The following is a 23,680-nucleotide window of genomic DNA, read 5'->3' as shown; positions in this document are numbered from 1 at the left end:
GGAATGCCCTCTATTTTTTATGTAACATTTATGTAATCTAAGTATCTTTTAAAAAATAAAAATTTTTTAAAAACCAAATAAATAAATAATTGAGATATTCAGTGTTTGTGTGTGCAAAGAGATTCACTTTCATACATTGCTTATAGGAGTACCTTGTCACAGTGCATCAAAAGGCTTTAATTTAGATATTTCAAAGCATGTACTGATAATTAACAGTCGTTATTTCCATTGGTAGAAAATAGGTGATTTTGCCCCTTTTTGTTTATTTTTCTTTTTTTTGCAATGAATATTACTATTTATGTAATTTTGTTTAAAATATTAAACATCCTAATCTTTCAACTTTAAGTCCAGTGTTGTTTGATCAATTTCCAAATACGATAATACAAATAGTTCTTGATAAGCAGTATGCCTTCTTTCATTCAGAGGTTGCCATTATTATTTTTATTTTTTAAGAAGGTACCGGGGATTGAACCTGGGACCTCATATATGGGAAGCAGGCACTCAACCACTGAGCTACACCTGCTCTCTATGCCATTAATTTTTAAATATATACTTATCTCATCATCATTAATTTTTAAATATATACTTATCTCATTGTCTAATATACTGACCCTCTAGAAATAGAATGAGATAAATATTTTATGCTTAGTTGCTAATAGTAATTTTGATAACTTTCATTTCCTTGAATATTGAATATTGTGCTTATTATTTATATATATATATGTTTATTTTGTTCTCTTTTCACCTTTGAAGTGGGTTTCTTGCTTTGGTTTTGTCTGTCTGCTTAGTCTCTGAGCCAGCTATCTTCCAGTGGTCATGTTGAAACCGTGAGCCCTGAGAGTGTCTCACTCTATAATAAATCATACATGCTTTGAGTCTCTGAGGAGCCCAGCTCTAATTTTATTACTGCTCACTCTGCAGCCAACAGCCTCTGTAAAGTATTCGCCATGCAAATTGCAGCCCCTGGCATTTAATCCTAAGATTTATGGCAAGTGCTTTCATAAACTTCTTCAAAAGCTTTTATATGTCTATTCTGCTAGTCCATCTAGAGAGAAACATTTGAAAGAAAAAAAATCCTCAGATTGTAACAATCGCAGTTTTCAGAAATGTATTGTAGTATGTCCCCACCCCACCCTCCCTGGTTGTCAGGCAACAGATCTGAACCCTGCAGAGAAAGCTGGCATGTGAAGTGGGCAAGAAAATAAAAATGGAACCACAGCAGAGAGGACTGGAAACCACTGAACAGTACAAACTGATACTGATAGCTCTTCTGCTTCCAGTAGAATGGTGGTTTTGTTTGGTTCTTTGATCACGCTGTATGTTCTCAGCCTGATATATTTAAAGGTGATGGTTGTTTGCTGATCTGTCATTGTAACCCTACGTGTAGTTTGTCATCACATGGGACTCTAAGAACAGGCCTTCCAAATGCAGTTGCATACATATTTCTCCTAGATTAATATGTCATGCTGAATAGGGGCCTTAGAAAGCATATGATCTAAGCCCATCTCCTTACAAATGAGGAAACTGAGGCCCAGAGACGACTTCCCCACAGAGCTCATTGTAACTAGAGAGACGTGTCTCCAACTCCTTCCCCTGTCTTCTTTAAATTCCAGAACAGCAGCCTCTTCTACTCCATAAAGAGCAGCAAGTGTTGCCTCTGATTTTAGTTGTTAACATTTGGCCATCAGTTTTGTTTGTTTTCCTCTTAGCCCAAGTCACTTGCCAGATCAACAGTAGCTTTAAGAACAAGCCCTCTGGTGAGGTGTGTGTTGTGTTTACATTTCCAAATGTGCTTTTGAGTCTTCTTTTTTGTCCACCTTCTTTCTTATCTCTTCTTTTCTGTCTCTTCCAGAATTGCAATGGAAACCTATAGCCGACAGAGGCAGCTAATCATGTCACCCTTGATACCGTCCCATGTGATTGGGGAGAATGAGCCACTCACTTCAGTCCTGAATAAAGTGATAGCAGCTAAGGAAGTGAATCACAAAGGGCAAGGTACACAACCCTAAGTACTAAGCTGGGAGGTACTGAGGTTGGGAAGGGAACTAGGCATGGGGTGGGGTGAGTATTCTCAGAAGGTCCTTGGACTCCTGCCCTTCCTTATCTCTCTCTGATACAAAACAGACTCTACTGGGGACTGCCCACCTCAGCCTCCTGCTCAAGGCATTTCCTAGTGAGGGGCAGTGAGTGTTCCCAGCATGAACTAGACCACAGTTGTGTTTTGTAAATTCTGTGGAACAAATAATTATCTCACTTTTCCCCCACCCTACCTTGCCAATGCTGACTCTGAGAAAATGCACACAGGCAAAAAGAGATTAGGGAATAATTATGTTCCACACTCTTTGTGTTTCTCCATTACGTTTCCTAAAGTTGAGAGGAAAGAGCCCAAAATGATACAAATGAATATGTCTCAACATTAAATAATGGGCTATCTAGCAAATTTAATTTTTCTTCTTAGTACCTCCATATACACAGTTTTAACTAGGAGATTATTGAAGTTGTGTTTTACATTCAAATAATAAGGAAAAATAATTAAAATTTTTTAACTGTGACTATTTTTTAATTAATGTTTGAGTCACTTTTTTCCCATCACTCTGTTTTTCAAAGTCGAGGCCCTTGGGAAACATTATTTTCAGTTTAGTTTCCCATGATTTACAATCACCCCAAGCAACCAAGATATATAAGAAATCATTAGAGAATCTGAAAACCAATGAATAAATATGTTTCTGTTTGTTTTGGAACTCCTAATTTCAATTAGATTGGAAAACCCTTATGCTAAATGGATTAGTATATGTATAGTTTCTATTTTTTTTAACAAAATTGAAAAAAAATATTTTCTCTTGCTGCTTAACAAAGCATTTTTCACAATTTTTATGCTTTTCACAAATGTTCCATAATATTCCATTGCTTGGATTCTGTAGTTAAACAAGTTATTTCTAACTTGTCACCATTATAAACTTAAATAACTTACTATATTTATCTTTCTACATGAAGCTTTCTCTGTGTTTAGGTTTGCCTCCCAAGAAAGTTCCCAGAAGTAGGATTTCTCGGTCTGTTGGTAGGAGCGGGTTTAAACCTAGAGATACACATATTGCTAGATTGCTTTCCATAATATTTCTACCAGTTGAAATTAATTACCATAAATGAGAGCTCATCCTACTAGACTGTTGCCCACTTTGTGAATTGATATTTAAAAATCTTCGCCCATTTGAAAAATGAATAGTAAAATCTGGCAGTTCTGTTCCATTTTAAGAAAAACTACTTGAGAATGAATTACCTAATACATTTATCTCCAAATTTTTCAGTTGTCAGATACTTATACACCGTTTGTATTTCCTTGTGAATTTTCTATTCATGTATTATTTATTTTTGAGGATTATAATGTTTCTTCTAATGGTGTACATTTTATGTAATAAAGATGTTACAATTTTTCTTTAATAAAATAAATTCTTATGTATTTCCCCATATTTTGTGCTATACCTTTTCTTTTTTTTACGTCAACTTTTAGTTTGTATATTGCTGATTCTTTTATTTTTGTGATTTTTGTTTCTCCTCTTAGAAAAATGATTCTTTCATAGATGTAACAATTATACACTTTTTTTTTTTGGTGCATTGCTTGACTGTGTGGTGGCCTGTGCCTCACCATGCAGGTCTAGGATGCCTTTTTTCTTTTACCAGGAGGTCCCAGGAATTGAACCTGGCTCCTCCATATGGTAAACAGGAGCTCAGTTGCTTGAGCCACAGCTGCTTCTCTACACTTATTTTTAATTTCCTATCTTTTCCTTTTATGTTTTTATTATATTAGGAATTTATTTTAATGAAATGTATGAGATGAGAAATTAAATTGATTCTGTTCTGGAAATTAAATTATCCCAAGCACATCTATGAAACTGCTTTTTTTTCATGATTTGTTATACCTACTTTACCATATATAATATATATTATAGTATTTAATCTCATTGTTTCCATTGATTTACATATCTCTTCTACCAATATTATCACATACACTATTGTAACTTTACAGTATATTTTGATGTCTAATAAGAGTTACCATTATTTTTTGTCCCCCAGAATTGCTTTGGCTGTTCACATCTCTGTCAGATTCTCAAAGAAGTCCTGTTGCAATTTTGATGGGGATGTCATTCAATTTAGAAGGCTAATTTGGGGAGAAATTACATCTTTTTAATAAAGTATTTGGTTATCATTACATAACTCAATATTTTTCTTAGTCTGTTATATAGATCATACAGTGAACTAAAAGTTTACCTTTTATTTCTTTGAAGGACTTTGGGTGTCCTTGAAGCTATTGCCAGGTGACCTCACACAGGTACAGAAGAATTTTTCACATTTGATTGATAGATCAACAGCAATAGCCCGAAAAATGGGCTTCCCTGAAATAATACTGCCAGGTAAACACTTTTCTTGACTCACCTATTCTGCTTCTTCTAAGGACTTCTTCTAGGGCTTCCATCTCTGCAGCAGTAAATTCTATTTTTAAAACTCAGCTTTATTGATACATATTAATAAAGCTTACAGTCCAATCAAAGTGTATAATAAATGATATTTAATATAATCACATAGATGTACATTCATCACATCAGTCATTATGAGAGCATTTTCATTATTCCAATAATAATAATAAAAAACAAAAAACTGACAAACAACCTCCACCCCTTAAAAATCACCTCTCAGTCTCTCTATGCTTCCCCTGCCATACATAGCTGCTATGGAGTCAAACAATATGTAGTACCTTTTGTCTAGTTTCTTTCACTTAGTATATTTCCTTTTTTTTAAAACCCTTCATGGAAGATTATTAATATATTACTGTATACTACTGTCCATATTTTGCATTGGTTGTATTTTTGCCTGATATTAACATCTTGTAACATTAGCATACATTTGTTCAGTTTCAAAGAAAAATTAAGAGATTCAATATTACCCATGTTTGTAGAAGCAATTACTTCTAACAGGACATTGGAAGCAGCATGGATCCATAAGATTTAGTTTGCCATTTACATTCACTGGGACCAAGATGGTCTAGGATACAAACAGGATTACCGTACCCCCTAAAAGCTACCCAGCATTCAGGCCCAGATAATGCGTTTAAATGTCACTCTGTTTTCTACTTGTTCTTTCCTTTCTTTGTACTCTTTACAAATCCCCCTCCTAACTGCTTCCCCAGACCTTCAGATAGGTAGAGCTAATGATACCACAGGATTCTCTGCCCCAAAGACTAATTACTTAATTTGCATGTGCCTTTTTTCATTATTGCATCACTAGTGTGTGGGCTTTTTGCCAGGAAACCCCAGAAGGATGCATGCTCAGTTCCATCTCAGCTGGACCCTCTGCTCTGTTTGCTTAAGCTCAAATGTGTTCATGGCTCACTCGTTCTTATGGTGAAAGGAGTGCAAACTGTTTCTTACTTGAGTTTCATTTTGTTTTCTTGCCACCACATCTTGGTGATCTGCATATGCATTCTCTTGAATTCATTGACTTTACCAATTTAATTTCTTAATCTCTGTATCAGGGAAAGGAATTTATTCCCTTGAGGAATTATATAAATATCAATAGTAAATATTTGGCAAGTGGGAAAAACTCTAGAAAACCAACCTGTTATCTACTGCATAAAAATTCAGGTTCTTTTTTATGTAATACATGATCTTATTCCTCCTTTGGGAGATTAAGGGCAAATCTCCCTTTGTTGCTGTACACATTGTCTGCACATACTGAGCATTAAATGAATATTTGTGGAACATGAATGAAAGAGCTAAAAAATGGAGATTTTCTATTCTTTTTTTCTCATAAAAGAAGATAATTTTTATCTGCTTATTTCATCCAGCCTAGAATCATTTTATCATAATATATACTTACAAACATTCTGGGGAAATGTTTTGTCTTCTTGTTATTAAAAAAAGTGTTGGCACTATTCCTTAACTAAAGGCAGTCTTCCTGTAAACAAGACAGGAATCTGAAAAAATAGAATAAGGTAGTTTATCCTTTGGATAAGTTTGGCTTATCTTTGGAATCTGGTAGGAAAAAAGAATCTTAAGGTTCTTTTTGATCAATAGAATTGTTTCATTGAATGCCAGAGCTGTCAGCGGCTCTAAAAACCATCTAGGACAATGGTTCCCAAATGCTAGTCTTTGCATCAGTTAATCTGGATAAGCTCGAAACTTTAAAATGCAGATGATCAGGTTTCTCCAGAGATTCTGATTCCGTTTCCTCTGTAGATGCTTCCCTTGAACCAGCTAAACATGCTGTGGTCCCCTTTTGCTACCCTCTACCCTATTTTCCCCTCTGTTGAAGGCACTCTCACTTTCTGCCCTTGTCTTCACAGCCAGGCTCTTGGAAGTCATCATATGGACTATCCATTTCGGTTTCTGCACCTCTCAGACACCCTCCAACCGACTCCAGTCTGGCTTCTTGCCCCATAGTTCTCCAGGATAGCTCTCAGTAGAGTCGTAGTGACTGCAGTGTTGCTAAGTCCAGCAGTTATTTTTTAGCGTAGTGATCGTCTCCAACCTCTCAGCAGCATATGACACCAAGCACTCCCTCCTTAAAATATTTCCCTTCCTTATATCTGTGACACCATACTCCGCTGCTATTGTCCATTCTTCTGAGGCCACTTTTAGGGTTCCTTTGCCAGCCTTTAATCTCTTGTCTTGCTTTTAAATGTTGGAGTACCTTAATATTTGGTCCTTCGACTCCCCTTCCTTCTCAGATATATTCTCTTCCCTAAGCAAGCTCATCCACTCCTTTGGCTTCCATCTGTCACTTGTTCTACATCTGTGTCTCTCCCCAGCACCAAGACCACATACCCAACCACTTCCTGCCCTAGGATCTTTGTAGATACAATTCCCATTCCCCCTCTGGACCATTATTCACCTTTTGTTAATCAGTTCCTTCTTAATCACCATCTGCATTTGTAACTCATGATCCTATGTACAGTATCTAGACCATTGCTTATTTTGCTTTGTGTTTTATTTAAGAGAATGACAGTGCTCTCCATCCATTTGCACAAATAAAGTTTGTGAAACTCACTCTTCACCCTTCCTTTCCCTTACACCTTGCACAAAATTAGTGGATCAGACCTGTCAATTTTACCTTTGGAAAACCTTTCCCTCCCCTACTCTCCCTTCTCTATTATCACTACCCAGGTTTCAGCTACTGTTTCTCTTCCCTGGACAACTGTCATGGCTTCCTAACTGTTTTCTTTTTCTTAAGATCTATTTATTTCTTTATTTCTCTCCCCCACCCCCTCAACCCCCCCCCCCCCCCCCCCGTTGTCTGTTCTCTGTGTCTGTTTGCTGCTACTTCTTTTTCTGCTTTTGTTGTTGTCAGCAGCACAGGAATCTGTGTTTCTTTTTGTTGCATCATCTTGCTGCGTCAGCTCTCTGTGTGGGCGGCACCATTCCTGGGCAGGCTGCACTTTGTTTCACGCTGGGCGGCTCTCCTTACGGGGCTTAATCCTTGCATGTGGGGCTTCCTTACACGGGGGACACCCCTGTGTGGCAGGGGACTCCTTGCACGCATCAGCACTGTGCATGGGTCAGCGCCACATGGGTCAAGGAGGCCCGGGGTTTGTACCGTGGACCTCCCATGTGGTAGACGGATGCCCTAACCACTGGGCCAAGTTGGTAGATGGTTGCCCTAACCACTGGGCCAAGTCTGCCGCCCTAACTGGTTTTCTAGTTTCTGTACTTCCTTAACTTGTATTTTTTCTCTACACTGTAGCATGAATGATCTTTCATGAAAGCACATCTGCTTATATCTCCCTCCATTTCAATAACTTCCATTTATATTTAGCATAAAGATGGAAATTCTTAAGCTGACCTGCAAGCCTCAGTTAGATTTGGCTTTTGTCTGACTTTGTTGCTACATTTCATACCATATACCCTCTCATGTGAGACCTTCGATCATATTTTCTTCTACATGTGGGCCCTTACAATGCTGTTTCTTGTCTGCAATATCAACTCAAAGGTGACTCACCCAGGAAAGTCTTCCACCTACCATATAAATTCAGGACCTTGTGCTATATTTTCAGAGAGCCTGTTTCTCTGTAGGATCACTCCCATTTATAATGATACATTAATTTGTGTGGTTATTCGACTAATGCAGCTCTCCTTGACTAGACTGTAAGCTCTATGAAGGCAAAGCTGGCACAAAACTCACCATTATCTCCCAAACACCTAGCATATTGCTAGCACAGAACAGGTGCTCAATCAATAAAAAATAAATAAATGAATATTATCCCATTATCTGTGTGTACCATAATTTATTCAAACAAATCCTTGTGGTTGGAAATCTGGGATGTTTCCAAGTTTTCTAGTTACAATGAATACTCCTATAGATAAACCTTTGGCCACATTTTTTAATTCCTTAGGACAAATACTACCATTTGAATTGCTGATTCAATTGAAGCTTTTGCACACAAATTGCCAATTTGTTTACTGAAAAGAATTATATCAATTAAGATTTAAAATGGTAATGTATGAATGAGCCCCTTTTGCTTCATCCTCATCAAACTGTGGACAGTACCTTAATTTTTTTTTTGTTTTGTTTTTTTTTTTACAATTTGGTAAGTGATGATGATATGCTGCTCTAAATATAAGTCCTATTTTCTTATAGGGCTATCATGCTTCTTTTTTACATTAATATAGTTCAAGATTTGGAGTCACTTTTCCAATGATGATGACTCTTCCCATTCAGGAACTTTATGTACTTTTAATTAATTCCAGGTCTCTTTTATACACCTCAATAAAATTAAAAATTTTTCTTCACTATGGGAACCACACCTTAATTAATTAATTAATGTTTAGAGTTTTCTCAAACAGAAATTACAGTTTTGATTAAAAACAAGTTGATTTAAATAAACATAAATTACTCTGTGCACTCTCAGAAATAGTGTCTATTTTATCAGGTTGTTAGGAAGATTAAACAAAGTAATGCACGTAAGACACTTTGAATAGTGGCTGGCACACAGTAAGCACTCATTAGGCATCATCCTTCACTGTTACCAGATATAATAACATAGACATTTTCCAAGTTGAAAAAACAATCTGCGCTTGTAACCTAATAAAAATATATTGTGTACTTAATAAATAGAGCATAGCATTTCTATTGAAAAGAGTTAAAAGAAAAACTACACGTCAAAGAAATCTTGGTATATTTGGAAAGGTTGAATGAGGTAAACTGAAGTGAACAATACATGAGAAAGACTTCTGCTCGATGAACAGCTCACTATGAAGTCAGAACATAACCATGTTTTACTTAAATGTTATATACTATTACATCCTGCAACTTAGAAGTGATTTCTCAGCAACATTGCCAAGGCTGCATTGTCGTGTTGCAGGGGATGTTCGGAATGACATTTATGTCACCCTGATCCATGGAGAGTTTGACAAAGGGAAAAAAAAGACACCAAAGAATGTGGAGGTGACCATGTCAGTGTACGATGAGGATGGCAAGCGCTTAGAGGTACGTGATCTCTGTGGAAATGCTGCTGCCATCAGACACTTGATGGTATCAGTGGGCTTTTGGATTCATTTTAATGGTTAGCCACATTAGGGTGTGCTTGGGTTTGCATAAAGAAAAAAATACGAAACCTGTGAGATTTGTGATTGGTAAGTACCAGTTTTTTCTAATTAACCCATTTACACTCTTACCTTCACATTTCTCCCATGCTACAAAATATCACAAGCCACTGATGAGTCCACATATAAGCTTTGGGTGCAAGGTTATCGTTTTCAAGTTATTTAGCCACTTTCAAGCCTAAGTTCCTTGGGGACTTGAACATAGTGGCATGAGTGCATGGAAAGTTTTTAAAGGCACATTTCCTCTACCTGGGTAAGAGAACCAAGGATGCTTGTCCATTATAGAATCATTGAACTGGGAGAGACCTTGGTTGGAGATCAGTTACCACTGCTCTTTAATAATCAGGAATACAATCCCAGAAAGATGAGGTTATAGTCTTAAGATAACCCATGAGTGAATGGCAGAGCTAGGAATAAATCCAGGTACCCTAATTTCCAGTCTAGAATTCTTTGAACTGCAGCATTCTGTTTGTACCTAGAACTAAGTATCGACTTTAGGCATCAAAGGGAAGTATAAAAGGGGAGTTACAGGAGGCCGCCATTGCCTCAGCTGAAATCTGGCTCTTGTATGAGCCAGTTACCTGCTTTGGAATCCAGGAATCAAGCCCTTGGTTCTGTAAATCTCATTGAGTACCTTACTGAGTAGGCACTTAAGGGCCGCTATGAAATGCACCAGCCCCCCATTTCCATCAAGGATTTTATAATCTTTGAAAGAAAACATATCCAAACAATTTACTAAGTCAAGTCATGTTCTGTGTTAGAAAGATAAACAGAACACGGTGGGCCACATTCTGGGAGCGATTTGTTTGTGCTATTGGACTAGAGCCCTGAGCCCCAGAAACTCATTGAAAGTACACTTCTGGTTGGTCGTTTCGTAGCTTCGTTAACCAGCATGGATGTGTCGCGTTGAGGCCTGGTTCTGCTGAACCAAGTGTTTCATTGCTAGAAGAAGATAGAGCCCTGCAGCTAATATATTTCAAGTCCCTAAAAAGAATGTAAAAGAAGGAGAAATAATTTTCCTCAAAGATGCACCTGTGACGTAGCTCCCAGCCACCATCACTCCCCTCTGTTCCCTGAGAGAAAAAAGAAGAAATAAGAAAAATGGAGCAGAATGTGTGGCTGGGAGTGACAAGGAAGTAAAAGTTACAGGAAAGAGGAATGTTAGGAAGATTCTGGGCCCCTCGGCTGCTACCAGATTTATATACTTAAGTAAAATGGTAAAACTCGACTCTTCATCCCACAAAGCTTCTGGAGGCCAGTATAAGGCAGGTGCTGGTCCTGTGGGGATAGGATCCTGCGTGGAATGTAAAGTGCTCTTACTCTCCTAGGTGACATTATCACCACTTAATTTTTTCTTTCCATCTACAGAAAGCCATTCATCCCGGTGCTGGCTATGAGGGTGTTTCAGAGTACAAATCAGTGGTCTATTACCAAGTCAAGCAGCCCTGTTGGTATGAGACTGTGAAGGTGAGACTATGCCATTTATAACCTCTGTCGTATATTGAACGTCATTTAGATTTCTATCTTCTTTTTTTATCCATAAATTACTCCTACTTTATCCTAAAGTTCTGGATAGATGGCCTATGGTGTATGATAAGAAATGTATTGGTGGTTATTTCTGTATAACAGCATTTGTCGTTAACAAGCACAGAGTTCTTAAACAACATTTGCATTCACAAATGTATAGAAATGTGAATAAAGAAACTCGTGGTTGTCAGGATGTAACTAGGCTGCCAAGATGGTCCAAAACCAAATGCAAGTTTTCACACTTTGCAAGTAGTTTCCTAACATTTTTTTCTTCTTGGCCGCCAGTCAAGTTTTCTGGGCCTCTTTTCAATTTAAATACGTGCATTACAAATTCCAAAGTGTTTTTAAAATCAGTCATCTCATTGGATCCTCACAAGAGCCTTGAGACTGAAACAAGGGGATATTGCAATGCCTTCTTTCTGATTAGGTAACTAAGACAAAGAAGTTAAGTGACTTCAACCTCCTAGAGCTTCTTAATGACAAAGCCTAAACTAGAGGCCATTTCTTCTGAATTCCAGACTCCATCAGCTCTTTTTGATTGTCAAAGTCATATGAGATCTTAATAGCAAAAAAAAAAAATTGCACTAATATCTCAATTCATAGGTAATCATTTTTAAACAATTATATATACCATCATATGCTTTAAATTATGCTATTTGTACAAATTCTATTATTTAAAACTTAAGGCATTAAAAATTCTTCAGAAACCTTTTTTATTTATTTATTTTTTTGTTTTTATTTTTTCCTTCCAGTTATTCAGGTCAGAATCTTTTTTTTTTAATTTTATTTTTATTTTTTTTTATTGACTTTGTAATAATATTACATTAAAAATATATATGTGAGGTCCCATTCAACCCCACCCCCCCACCCTCCCTCTCCCCCCCCCCCAACAACACTCGTTCCCATCATCATGACACATCCATTGGATTTGGTAAGTACATCTTTGGGCCCCTCTGCACCTCATAGACAATGGTTCACATCATGGCCCATACTCTCCTCCATTCCATCCAGTGGGCCCTGTGAGGATTTACAATGTCCGAGAAACCTTTTTTAAACACTTGCATACTATGTAATCATATAATCATGCCATAATTTATTTAACTATTTGCCTCAAATTCTCTCCTCTTTTTATTGCCCAGTGGCTCAGTTTTCCCCGTCTCTTTTATATGTGTAAGTAACAAAAAGCTTCCTTGCCCCTAGTGTTTTATCTTTTCCTTCTATTATAGAACCTAATTTTTACCATTTCAATACATAGCTTACTGTCTAAAAAGTCCCATTATAGACCAGAAAGAACCAACCTTTTCCTGTCTCATACTTGAAAAAATACTTGAAACTCATAATATCTCCATATTCAGAATATATGGTAAAGAATGATGATAATCTTTTCCTGGGATTCTTTTGGCTTGAAAATAGCTAAATCGACTTTAATGAAACCTTATGCTAAATCTCACTCTACTCTATACGAATTAATGCTGTAACAAATTTCTAAAATGGAGCCTAATTCTGTAAAATGAGCTGAGTACAAAGCATGTGTAAATATAGACTATTAATTCCTTATTCTTATGCAGGTATCCATTGCTATAGAAGAGGTCACACGCTGCCATATACGATTTACATTCCGACACAGGTCATCACAGGAATGTAAGTATTAGGAAGTGTGTGGTGTATTTCCATAAGAAAAATCTTTGCTCTTGCTTGACAGTACTTTAGTACATCTGGAGAACACAATACTTGAAAGCCTTATTTTGGAATTCATTGGTGGTAAGAAAATCAGTATAATGAATTTTCCTGAGCTTCCAAGTTCTGTTATGACTCTATTTCAGAATTTCTCCAAAATGTGTTCTATAGAACACTAAAATTTTATAAGAAGTTAATAGATGTTCTATGAAAAAAATGTTCCACAGTCACTAGGTATGGGAAATAATGTATATTGTATCTCCTTCTTAGATGTTCACAATTCATGTTACTCTGTTGCCTAGAAATTGTGGAGCAAGAAAGCTGTTTACTCTCTTGTCTCCCCAAATTATTTAACAAGAGACCCATTTATTTTATGAAAGTTCTATTTCAAGTCTTAGATCACAGTTCAATAAATGCTGCCCCAAAGCATGGACAGAGAAGAAAATGGGTTGTTTTCAGATTGACCACAAAATTTCTGGAGATATCTTGTTCTCTATTGGTGCTGTATAAAACTATAATCCCTCATTTCAAAATGAATTTATTGGACCTCAGGTATATGATGGCAAATATATCACCACTGCCCTGAAGAACATCTGTGGTCTAGTTAGGAAGATAAACAAGAAAGCATGCAATTTGGTACGGAGTGGTGGGATATGAGCTCCAGGGGCAAGCACATAAGATAGCATGTCCCTGGGTACCTGGCCCAGGACAGGGGGCTTTATGTGGAAGATTTCCTACATCAGAGATAAGACTTGAGGTGAATAGAAGTTAGGCCTTTGAAGGGTAGCCAGAGAGAAATGTATTTGGAGAAATGAAATGCATTCAATATGGCTGAAATGAGAGCAGTGAAGACAATAATATTAGATTGAATCATAGGTCAAAATAGTCAAATATCAGTAAGTTCATATAGTTCTACATAATCAGGCTCACATTCATTGACTACTTAGTTTGTACAAGATATTATGTGAAACTCTATTTATGAACGAGTTATAGTACCCACAATAACCCAAGAAGGCACATAGTGCTTTTATCTAAATGTACACATAAACAGGTACAGAGAGTTTAAATACTTGCCCAAGGTCACAGAGCTACTTAGAGATGGAGCCTGGATTCACACCTGGGCAGTCCCAGATGGTGCTGAGTCAGGTCAGAAAGGATGATCGGTGGTTCTTTTGAGCCTTCTTATAGAAGATCCATTAAAGGTTGGGTTTTTGCATTTTGTTTGGTTATTGTTGATTACAATTTTATTAATAATATCCCCAAACTGGAAATAGCTCAGACGGCCATCAACAGAGGAATAGATAAACAAGTTGTCATATAATCACACAGTGGGTTACTACTCAACTAATCTGGCAATAGACTGAAGTCACAGCTTAGAGCCGTGCCTCTGATATGTTATCCCAGTCACAGACACACAAGCAGGGGACCCGGTGAGCTTGGAGAACACCCCAAGACCAGGAGGGAGGAGTTGTCTCCTTGTGAGGCTAGAACCTGCTCTTGACATGCCACACGGTACATATACCACTTCTCCTGGCACATGGGCTATGTCTTAGGAAGGAAGGGTTGAGGAGAACCCTTGGGCAGTATCAGAATCGTGGAGTACTAATGAATACCTCACCGAATTGTAAGTTTGAAACCAGTAGAAATTGAGATCTATTTCACTAAAGAGATTTGAAGGAGGGCAGATGAAGATGATCTGCTATTATTTTGAAAAACTCACTCTGGCTGCAAGGTGGAGAAAATTTGGGGTGGGATAAGAGAAACCATTTAGGAAGCTCTTGTAGGAATTCAGGACACAGGTAGGAACAAAAGAGACGAAGAGCAAAGGACAGATTCCAGAGGCATCATCAAGGACATGGAGTTGTTCTGGGGGTGAGATTGGTGTCAATGCCTGCTTTTCTGATTTGGATGGTTGGGTGGATGCCAGTCTCATTCACCAGGGAATGCAGGAAGAGGAGCATATTTGGGGCTAACAGAAAAGTTCAATTTAAAAAATACTTCCTTTGAGAAGCCTGTGACCCACAGTGTGTGTAGCTTAGTGTAGCTTGCGGATCTGCAGGCATCGTAGCCATCACCTCCTGGTATGTCCCTCCACTGCTCAGACATGTATTTCTGTCTTTTCAGCCAGAGATAAATCGGAGCGAGCATTTGGGGTGGCCTTCGTGAAACTGATGAACCCGGATGGCACCACTCTACAGGATGGGAGGCATGATCTGGTGGTTTATAAGGTGGTGCTAATGAAACGAGGCTCAGACAATTGCTGACACAATATTTGCTACAATTGCAATTGACCTTTAAGACCCCTTTCAGATTTATGCGTACAAATATCAGAAATCTCTATAGAGCTATACTTGTTTGCCTTATAGTCTAGAAACCTTCTCCTGCAAATGGTGTTCCATGGAAAGTGAATAAGGAAGGGGTTGCTCTATTTTTTGCATCATACTGTATGGAGCATAGACAGTTGCTCTGTTAGAGCTTGGTTAGCATGTGGCGATTGCGGTAAGATGTGGTTTTCATATCACTGTGAGCCAGGCACCATTACTTTGCTATAGGACATTATTTCCTTCCCTGTTTTTTTTTTAGATTTATTTTATTTATTTATTTCTCCCCCGCCTCCCCTCCTCCCCCCCATTGTTTGCACTTGCTGTCTGCTCTCTGTACCTGTTCGTTATGTCCTCTCTGTGTCTGCTCATCTTCTTTTTAGGAAGCACTAGGAACGAACCTGGGACCTCCCCGGAGGGAGGCACCCAATCACTTGAGCCACCTCCGCTCCCTGCTTGTTGTGTGTCTCATTGTGTTTCCTCATTGTGTCATCTTGTTGCATCATCTCATTGCATCATCTCATTGTTGTGTCAGCTTGCTGCCCCAGCCGGTCGTGTCAGCTCACTGTCTTGCTCTTCTTCTTTAGGAAGCACCAGGAAGCAAACCTGGGGCAGGAGGCAGGCACCCTCCTGCTTGAGCCATATCTACTTCCCCTTCCTGAACTGTTTTAGTCCTCCTTTTCTTAACCTTCTGCTGAACTGCTGTCACTGAGCTGTTGCTTCCACTGAGATTTTAGAGAATAGACTAGATGCTGGAAGATCTCATTTTAATCAGCAGTATCCAGGAGTTTTTCACATAGTTGAAAGCCTTCTTTATATGTTCCTACCGGTGTATATTTTCCTTTACAGCTCCATAGCATGTAAATGAGTTTTGGAAGGTTTAGCAAGCTATTTCTTCATCCATCAACCCAATGAAGTGTAACTATGACCATTTATAAGCTCAAAACAAGAAAATCCCACTCTTACGCTCTAGTATATTTGTTTACTTATAGAAAAGACTAGATGTTTTGGATTCTAGCTCATAATGTATTCCATTTTCTTTCATTGATGAAATTATTTCTGGGCCATATCCTTAAACTCTTTGGAAAGGTATCGCAGTGTGCTACAGTTGGAAGGAACCTTAAGTATAATTTAACAAAACTGCAGTGGGAAGGCTGGAAGTGCACTGCGCTTGTGATAGAAACTATTTCTGTTTGCATGTCAGGGGTTTTGCCCATCATTTGTTTCCTGCTGTGCTTCCTTTTCAGGGTGACAACAAGAAAATGGAAGATGCCAAATTCTACCTGACCCTGCCAGGAACCAAGGGGGAGATGGAAGAAAAAGAGCTCCAGGCACCCAAAAACCTCACCAGCTTTACCCCAACCAAGGATAGCACAAAAGATAGTTTTCAGATTGCCACCCTCATTTGCTCCACAAAGCTCACCCAGAATGGTAGGTGTGTGCCCATGTTTTCTCCAGAATGAGCCTTCTGCTTGGTCCTCAGTTCAGGGGCTGGACTCTATGACTCTATGAAGCTAGTGGCTGGGCAAGGAGGATTCTGTGCTTTGCTCTGCAAGTGATGTTCTGGGTGAATCTGGTCTGTTAGCTAGAGCCCTTCCTCATGTTCTGTCGCCTATCTTTAAAAAAGGGTGAAAAGCATTTCTGTATTTTTCTCATATTGTAAAACCAATAAATATTCATCAATAGAGGGTGTAAAATTCAAAGGCCTCATGTTTCCTTCCTTCAAGGTAGCAAATGACTCAAACAATGTGGTTCTGTATTGTGTATGTAATAAGAGATGCTGGTAATAAAGAGAGAATACAAGTAAAGAAATATAATCAGCCTCCTGCCCAAACAGGTATGGCAAAGAGCAGGGAGGGTTTTCTGTTAGAGTTCTGTCTTGCCACATGTGTTCTCTTTTTCCCTGTTTGTTCCAAGCAGTAAGGGTTTTTCCATAAAATAGGCTGAACAATTCAAATGGGACTTCATATTGTTTCCCCTTCAAATCTCTGATATCGATCTTAACTTCTGCGGGTTTAACAGCATTTCATAGCTAATAATGGCTTCTTAATTCATTTGACCTATGTAATGATCAGACCTACTGAACATAATGAGCCTAGAATTAGCTGCCCAGGGGGGTTGCTGTAGAAATTCAATATCCCATGTGCTATGTAGAGGATGAGTTTCTTTGGCATCTTAGAAGATTTCAGAAAGGTACCTGGCAGGGACTCTGCTTTAGAGAAGTCCAAAGATAGACAAAATAGTTTAGATATAAAATACACTCAAGGATCTGATGGTAGCTAAACTTTAGAAGGGGTCAGTTTCAGGTGTGTTTTTATAAATAATGGTTCGCTAGCTTTTAAGGATAGTATTTCAACCTGTACAAGTTGTTAGACTCGAGGATGAAGTACGCCTGCCAAAAATTAAGCCAGAAACCATTCTGAGCTTCATAGAAGACATGACAAAATTATGTCAGTCACCTAACTCATGTGTGGATATATAATAAACTGCTGATAAGAGGGCAAATGGTACAATATTTGTAGAAGATGATTTTGAAGATCTATTGAAAGTTTGTGATATATTCAGACCCTTTGACCCAGTAATTTGACTTGAGCAGTTAAACCCAAGTAAACAATAAGAGATGTGCAAAGATTTATGTACAAGGCTGTTTCTCTATTCTCCATAATAAGGAAACTCTGGAATGATATAAATGTCCAATAGAGGGGGTGAATTATATAATGTATTAATATGTTGTAGTATATTTAGCTGCTAAATATCATATTTCAAAACATAATCAAGGACTTGGGAAAATTTTTAACAGTATATACAGTATGATTCCAATTTTGTTTAAATATATGAGGGCAATTTTGAGCCATTTCTGCCAAATATGAGCTGTAAGTGATCTTGGGCAAATCACTTGTTCACTCTGTGCCTTGGTTTTCTCATCTTTAAAATGAGAGTAATAACAGTTTATATTTCAAAGAATGAAATGAATTATTGTAAGAACAAAACGAAAGGAAACAGTGTCTGGACTATACTAAGATGCTATATGAATATTAGCTGTCTTTTATCTGTTATCATTGTTATATGTACACAGAAAAAGACTAAAAGTAGTTCCAAAAGTTTGTATCATTCATATTTTCTTTACTCTTTTTACTATTTTCCAAAATTTTTTTACTAAGAAATGCCAAAATGTTATTTTTTTTAGGTTAATTATGATGATAATAGACTCTGTAGCACATTCACGTACTTTTAAAACTATCAAAGGATATTCGAACATCTAGTAGCTTAACCTCTCTGGACAAGAGTTCATAAAAAGAACAAAGAAAACAAGTAATAAAAATTTAACTTATGATAGGAAACAAAATTAACTTATAACAAGAAACAAAAAGAATTTCTGCTAGAGCTAGCCGTATTATTCTACATTTATTATCACCAAGTCACAAACTCAGGCCGGTTTACTGACAGGTAGCATGTGCTCAAGTTTAAACATTTGGTTTGTTGATATCTATGTCACCCCATCTTCTAAATGTTCTGAACCCCATGGTATCCACTGGCCACATGTGGCTTGTGAAACTTAAATTGATTAAAATTTTAAGTTTAGTTCCTCGGTCACACAAGCCACTTTTCAAGTGCCCAATTGTTGCACGTAGAGATTTCTTCTTGGATGGCACAGTTATATAACATTTCCATTATTGCGGAAAGTTCTCTTGGATCACACTGTACTCTTTTCTTTTGTTCCCATCACCATTCCTGCTATTTAGATTTTTTAAAAATTCAACATGTCCAAAAAAAAGGTTTCAAAAGTAAGTTTAAAGATGCTAATCTCATTTTAATCAGAGGGAACATTCTGCTTTGACTGTGAAATGGGGTCTAGGAAGAGGGGTCGGAGTGATTGAGAATAGCAAAGTCATCACTGAGCACTGGAGAAACTAGGGCCTTCCAAGGAATAAATAAAAATCACTTACGTTTGCTTTCTTCTAATTTGTTGAACATTACAAAGAGTCAAATTAATTTATTCTGACAAAGAAAAAGCTGAGGAACCATCAGCTCTATAAGGGAGTTTTACTGATCAAATAGGATAGCTGTTCACCTTTTCCATGGCAACCATGACCAAAGGCTTTTCTCCTTAGTCTTAGCAATACCATCAGACTTAGAAGGTTAAAAGCCACAGAGGTTTTTAACAAACAGATCTTGTGGAATCTGTGTATGTATGTATGTATCTATCCATCTATCCATCTATCTACCTATCTATCTATTTAAAATAGAGCAAACCAATTTGTTTGAGATTATTTGTTGTGGGACCTATATGGAGGGTAAGAATAGATTTATTTCTCAAGGAAAGGGAGAGGAGAGCTCTCTCTTCATTTATCAAGTTCATGTGAATACGGGGCCCTGTGCCAAGTTAGTCACAGTCATTTTACCCTCCAATACCCTAGCACATGATGGTATGAATATTGCCAGTATTATCCCCAACTGATAAGAAAATTGAGTTTTAAAGTGGTAAAATATCTTGCCTATGCTCCTTGGATTTTGAAAACAGATATTTATAATTCCAAAGCTTATGGTTTTTCTCTTCTTTTTGAAAGTATATGGTCCTAGTCCTATCATTTTCCAAAATCACCTCCCAAAGGTAATGTTTACTCTAAATTTGGGGATTATCAGTCCCTACCACGTAAGTTCGTGTCTCTAAAAATATGTATTGTTTAGTTTTGCCCTTTTTTCTAAGTTTAGAGAAGATTTGGAGTATCCAGAATTCTTAGGCACTACTGAGAGGAATGTAAGTTGGGCAATCACTTAGAAAAACATTTGGACAATATCTAATATGGTTGAAAATGTCATTTCTGATGACTCAGAAATTCCTCTTTGAGTTCTGTACCCTAGGAAAGCTTCTGTATAGGTACATCAGGAATGTTAATAGCAGAATTGTTTGTGATAGCAACAACTAGAGACAACCCAAATGTCCATCAACAGTAGGTTGTATAAACAAGTTATAGTACACCTATACAATGGAGATAAATACTGTGCAACAATGAAAATAAATTAATCAGCAATACATATATTAACCAATGTGAATCTTAGAAACATAGCAAATCTCGTGCTCTTTTGATAACACTATGCTACCACCCTTCTAGCCTGAGACCTTTTTTTTTTAAAGATTTATTTTTTTTATTTCTTTTTATCCCCTTTCCCCCCAACCCATTGTCTGCTCTCTCTGTCCATTTGCTGTGTGTTCTGTGTCTGCTTGCATTCTTGTCAGTGGCACCAGGAATCTATGTCTCTTTGTTGCATCATCTTGCTGCGTTAGCTCTCCGTGTGTGCGGCATCACTCCTGGGCACGCTGCGCTGTTTTTCATGTGGGGCGGCCCTTCATGTGGGGCACACTCCTTGCACATGGGGCTCCCCTATGCAGGGGACACCCCTGAGACCTTATGATTCACAAGATGCCAAAATATAGTCCTAATATTAGCAGTGGTATGACATGTAAATATTGTATTTCTGGACCAACTGGTTTCTTTGCAGGGGCTGGAGCTGCTGGGTGAATGGTCACCCCTGATAGAATATCTAAATCCTTTTACTTTAGGCAGCAATAAGTAGAATGAAGTAATGAATGGTACCATTGACTAGCCTGTAGCAGAAATAGTACATAGGGAGTATGAAAGTGGACCAGTGCTTGGCACAGTGCCTATTATTAAATATTTATTGAATGAATGAGTAAATGAATGAATCTGATCGAGCATATTACCAGCTTCCTCAGGGGCTACTGCTTCCCTTTTCCTTCCTTCCACCCATCCATCCATCCATCCATCCATCCATCCATCTTTCATTGAAGACTTGTTGAGTACCTATCAAGTGCTTGGCACCATGATAGGGTAAAAGAATGAAAGCAATAATGCAATGGGTTCTTGTCCTCAAGTGGCTCAAATCATGGGACAAGCCAAAGAGATATCAAGTGGGTCTCTATTATGTGCTTTAACAGAGATATACAAAAAGAAAAAGGGGGAGTGCAGACATGGGAGGATTGGCTAAGGTTTCCCAGAGAAAATAAGATTTGAGGTGGGTAGGAGCTTACTAAATACAGAATATTTCTGGCCATTTCAGATAAAGGGAAGAACATATGCAAAAGACATGGAGGTATTTCAGAGCATGCCGTAGTTTGGGAGTAGTGAGTTATCTGTCCACCTTCTGAGGGGTAGAAGAGAACTGTGAGTGCTGGGGAGAGTGGGGCCTTACTGCATTCTATGTGAGGTATTAGGATTTTATTCTATAGACAGTGGGGAGTCACTGGGCAGTGGAATTTGGAGGCTTCCCAGGAACTAAACAATATGCAGGCCGAGAAAACAAACTCTGATGAGGCAAGTTGACTAATAAACTGTATACATTTGCAGTTGCTTATAGATAATTATATAAATCCATTAATTTAGAAAGCATGTATTTGCTACTTTTACTAAATAATGCTCAATTAACAGTAATAGGACCTTGAGATACTAAACAAAATAATAAAACAGCCCTGACCCTCTGTGTTTCCCTATGACATTTCGGTAGCTAAACATTCAATAAAGCTCAAAGTGGCTTAAGATCCAAGATTATGCGTTTTAAGTACAGAAACATCTCAAGAATTTTGCCCTGGGCTTGCCCTAAGGGACATTTTCCTTTGAAATAGTAACCAGTGTGATTTGCTTGTCTGTTTATTTCTTCGAAGAACTCTGGTGCAGCTGTGAGGTAGTTCAAGAACACGGGTTTTAGAATCAGATAAATCTGTAATTAAATTCCATTTCTACCACTCTAGCAGTTGTGTGACTTAAGGCAGGTAATTTAATTTCACAGAGCCTCAGTTTTCTCATCTTAAAAAAAGAAAATCTACCCTTTGGTGTGTTTGTGATGTTGAAATGAATTATATACGTGTATGAATTCCCCTTCACCTCTGAATCCAGCTAGATATATATAGTGTTAAAGCAAATTAAGCAATCCTGCAAATTAAAGGCAGGAGTGTTATATAAGCCCTGGGCAAGCTTTGCTTTTCCTCCCCTCTCCCCCAGGAGGCTCAGGGGGGATAAGAAGAGAGTGCTTTCATTAGGCTGAACATTTATGACTGTGATGTTCCAGTCAGATACCATTTGATGTTCTTGTACATTAGTGGTTAACTTTTTTTTTCACTTTGAAGAAAGAAACAGAACCACAAAGCTATCTCTGACTTAGATAGGAGACAGTAAATTAAAAGAATACATAATGTACTTCTTGGATTATCCACCACTAAGAGCAGTAATCATTTCTAGAGAGTTCTGTAGCTATATCCTGTAATGATCTGGTTTGCTCCTTCTAATGGATTTCTAATGTTTATGGTTTGTGGTCATTCTTCCCAGTTGACCTATTAGGCTTGTTAAATTGGCGTTCCAACACCCAGAACATTAAGCACAACTTAAAGAAGTTAATGGAGGTGGATGGAGGAGAGATTGTTAAGGTATGTATATTCATAGTTGGAAATATAATTACTGTATCAGTAGTATAACATTTTAAATTAAATTAATTATTGTAAATAAAAAACGTTTTATCTCAGTTGGTAAGTAAGTGTGCCAATTTTTAAGAAAATGCTGTTTTAAAGCCTATTCTATTCAAACCTAATTATCCCTAAATTTCTGCCTCATGGAGCTAAACTGAAAACACCAAAATAACCTCTTTGTTTTTCTCATCTTCAGTTTTTGCAAGATACACTAGATGCACTATTTAACATAATGATGGAAATGTCAGATGATGAAACATATGACTTCCTAGTATTTGATGCACTGGTAAGCAGTTAAACATAATTATTAACTGGTGTTTATTCTTGCAACTGTGTATTTTCAGTATTTCAGTATTATAAATGATTATGATAAATCTCCTTCTGCATAAGTGTTTGTATACATCTAATTATTTCTTTAGGCTAACTTCCTGAAAGTAAAATTAAAAACGATTTATATTCAACTTTATGTTGACTTCATTTCTTTGTTTCCTGTTAGATCTTTTTTTCTTGTATGCAGCCAGTTTATTTCTTTTTTTTAAACAAATCAATTTTATTGGTACATCTTAATAAAGCATGCAATTCATCCAAAGTGTACAATCAATTATATTTGGTTAAGTGATGAATGCACAGCTATGTGTTTATATAATACCAAATAGACCTCATTTTTTGATATGCTTTCTCTGTCTCAGGAAAAACAAGATAGTTTGATTACATTAGAAGCCAGGAATGCTATAACATACTTAAGAACCTTCTAGTTCTAAAACCCATAGGTATCATTAACAAAGAAGATTGTCATATGATGTATGTGTGTACATTTGTGTGTTCATTCAAGGGAGATGGAATTTACAAGTCAGAGATGACTCTTAGCCTTATTATGTACGGCATACAATATAGCAGACAATTAAATTCATCACACAGAGGTCTAAAACATGCAGCCCACTCCAGTAACTGAAATCAGGCAAGGTTAAGTGGTCTCAGAATCTGGTCTGGACCGGCAGTGGAGGGGAGGAAGCTGACACATCCAAACCAAGCATCATTTTCTCATTGTTGGAATTAAAGTGCAGTGTAGGTTTTTACCTGAA

The 23,680-nt window shown here is 37.5% G+C and overlaps 1 protein-coding gene across 2 annotated transcripts in view; it reads left to right on the top strand.

The window, feature by feature from the left end:
- DOCK5 (dedicator of cytokinesis 5) overlaps positions 1 to 23,680 on the top strand; it is a 235,675-nt gene that overhangs the window by 121,435 nt on the left and 90,560 nt on the right. For both annotated transcript variants that reach the window (XM_004454243.4, XM_071211938.1), the window contains 9 exons: positions 1,853 to 1,995; positions 4,284 to 4,409; positions 9,353 to 9,477; positions 10,962 to 11,060; positions 12,689 to 12,761; positions 14,922 to 15,025; positions 16,366 to 16,549; positions 22,462 to 22,559; positions 22,795 to 22,884. In XM_004454243.4, the coding sequence (XP_004454300.2) occupies positions 1,853 to 1,995; positions 4,284 to 4,409; positions 9,353 to 9,477; positions 10,962 to 11,060; positions 12,689 to 12,761; positions 14,922 to 15,025; positions 16,366 to 16,549; positions 22,462 to 22,559; positions 22,795 to 22,884 (1,042 nt within the window). The remainder of the gene's footprint in view (positions 1 to 1,852; positions 1,996 to 4,283; positions 4,410 to 9,352; positions 9,478 to 10,961; positions 11,061 to 12,688; positions 12,762 to 14,921; positions 15,026 to 16,365; positions 16,550 to 22,461; positions 22,560 to 22,794; positions 22,885 to 23,680) is intronic.

The sequence above is a fragment of the Dasypus novemcinctus genome, chromosome 25 (genome assembly GCF_030445035.2).
Source record: "Dasypus novemcinctus isolate mDasNov1 chromosome 25, mDasNov1.1.hap2, whole genome shotgun sequence".
In the NCBI taxonomy this organism is placed as follows: Eukaryota; Metazoa; Chordata; class Mammalia; order Cingulata; family Dasypodidae; genus Dasypus; species Dasypus novemcinctus.
This window is presented reverse-complemented; position numbering and strand designations above follow the sequence as displayed.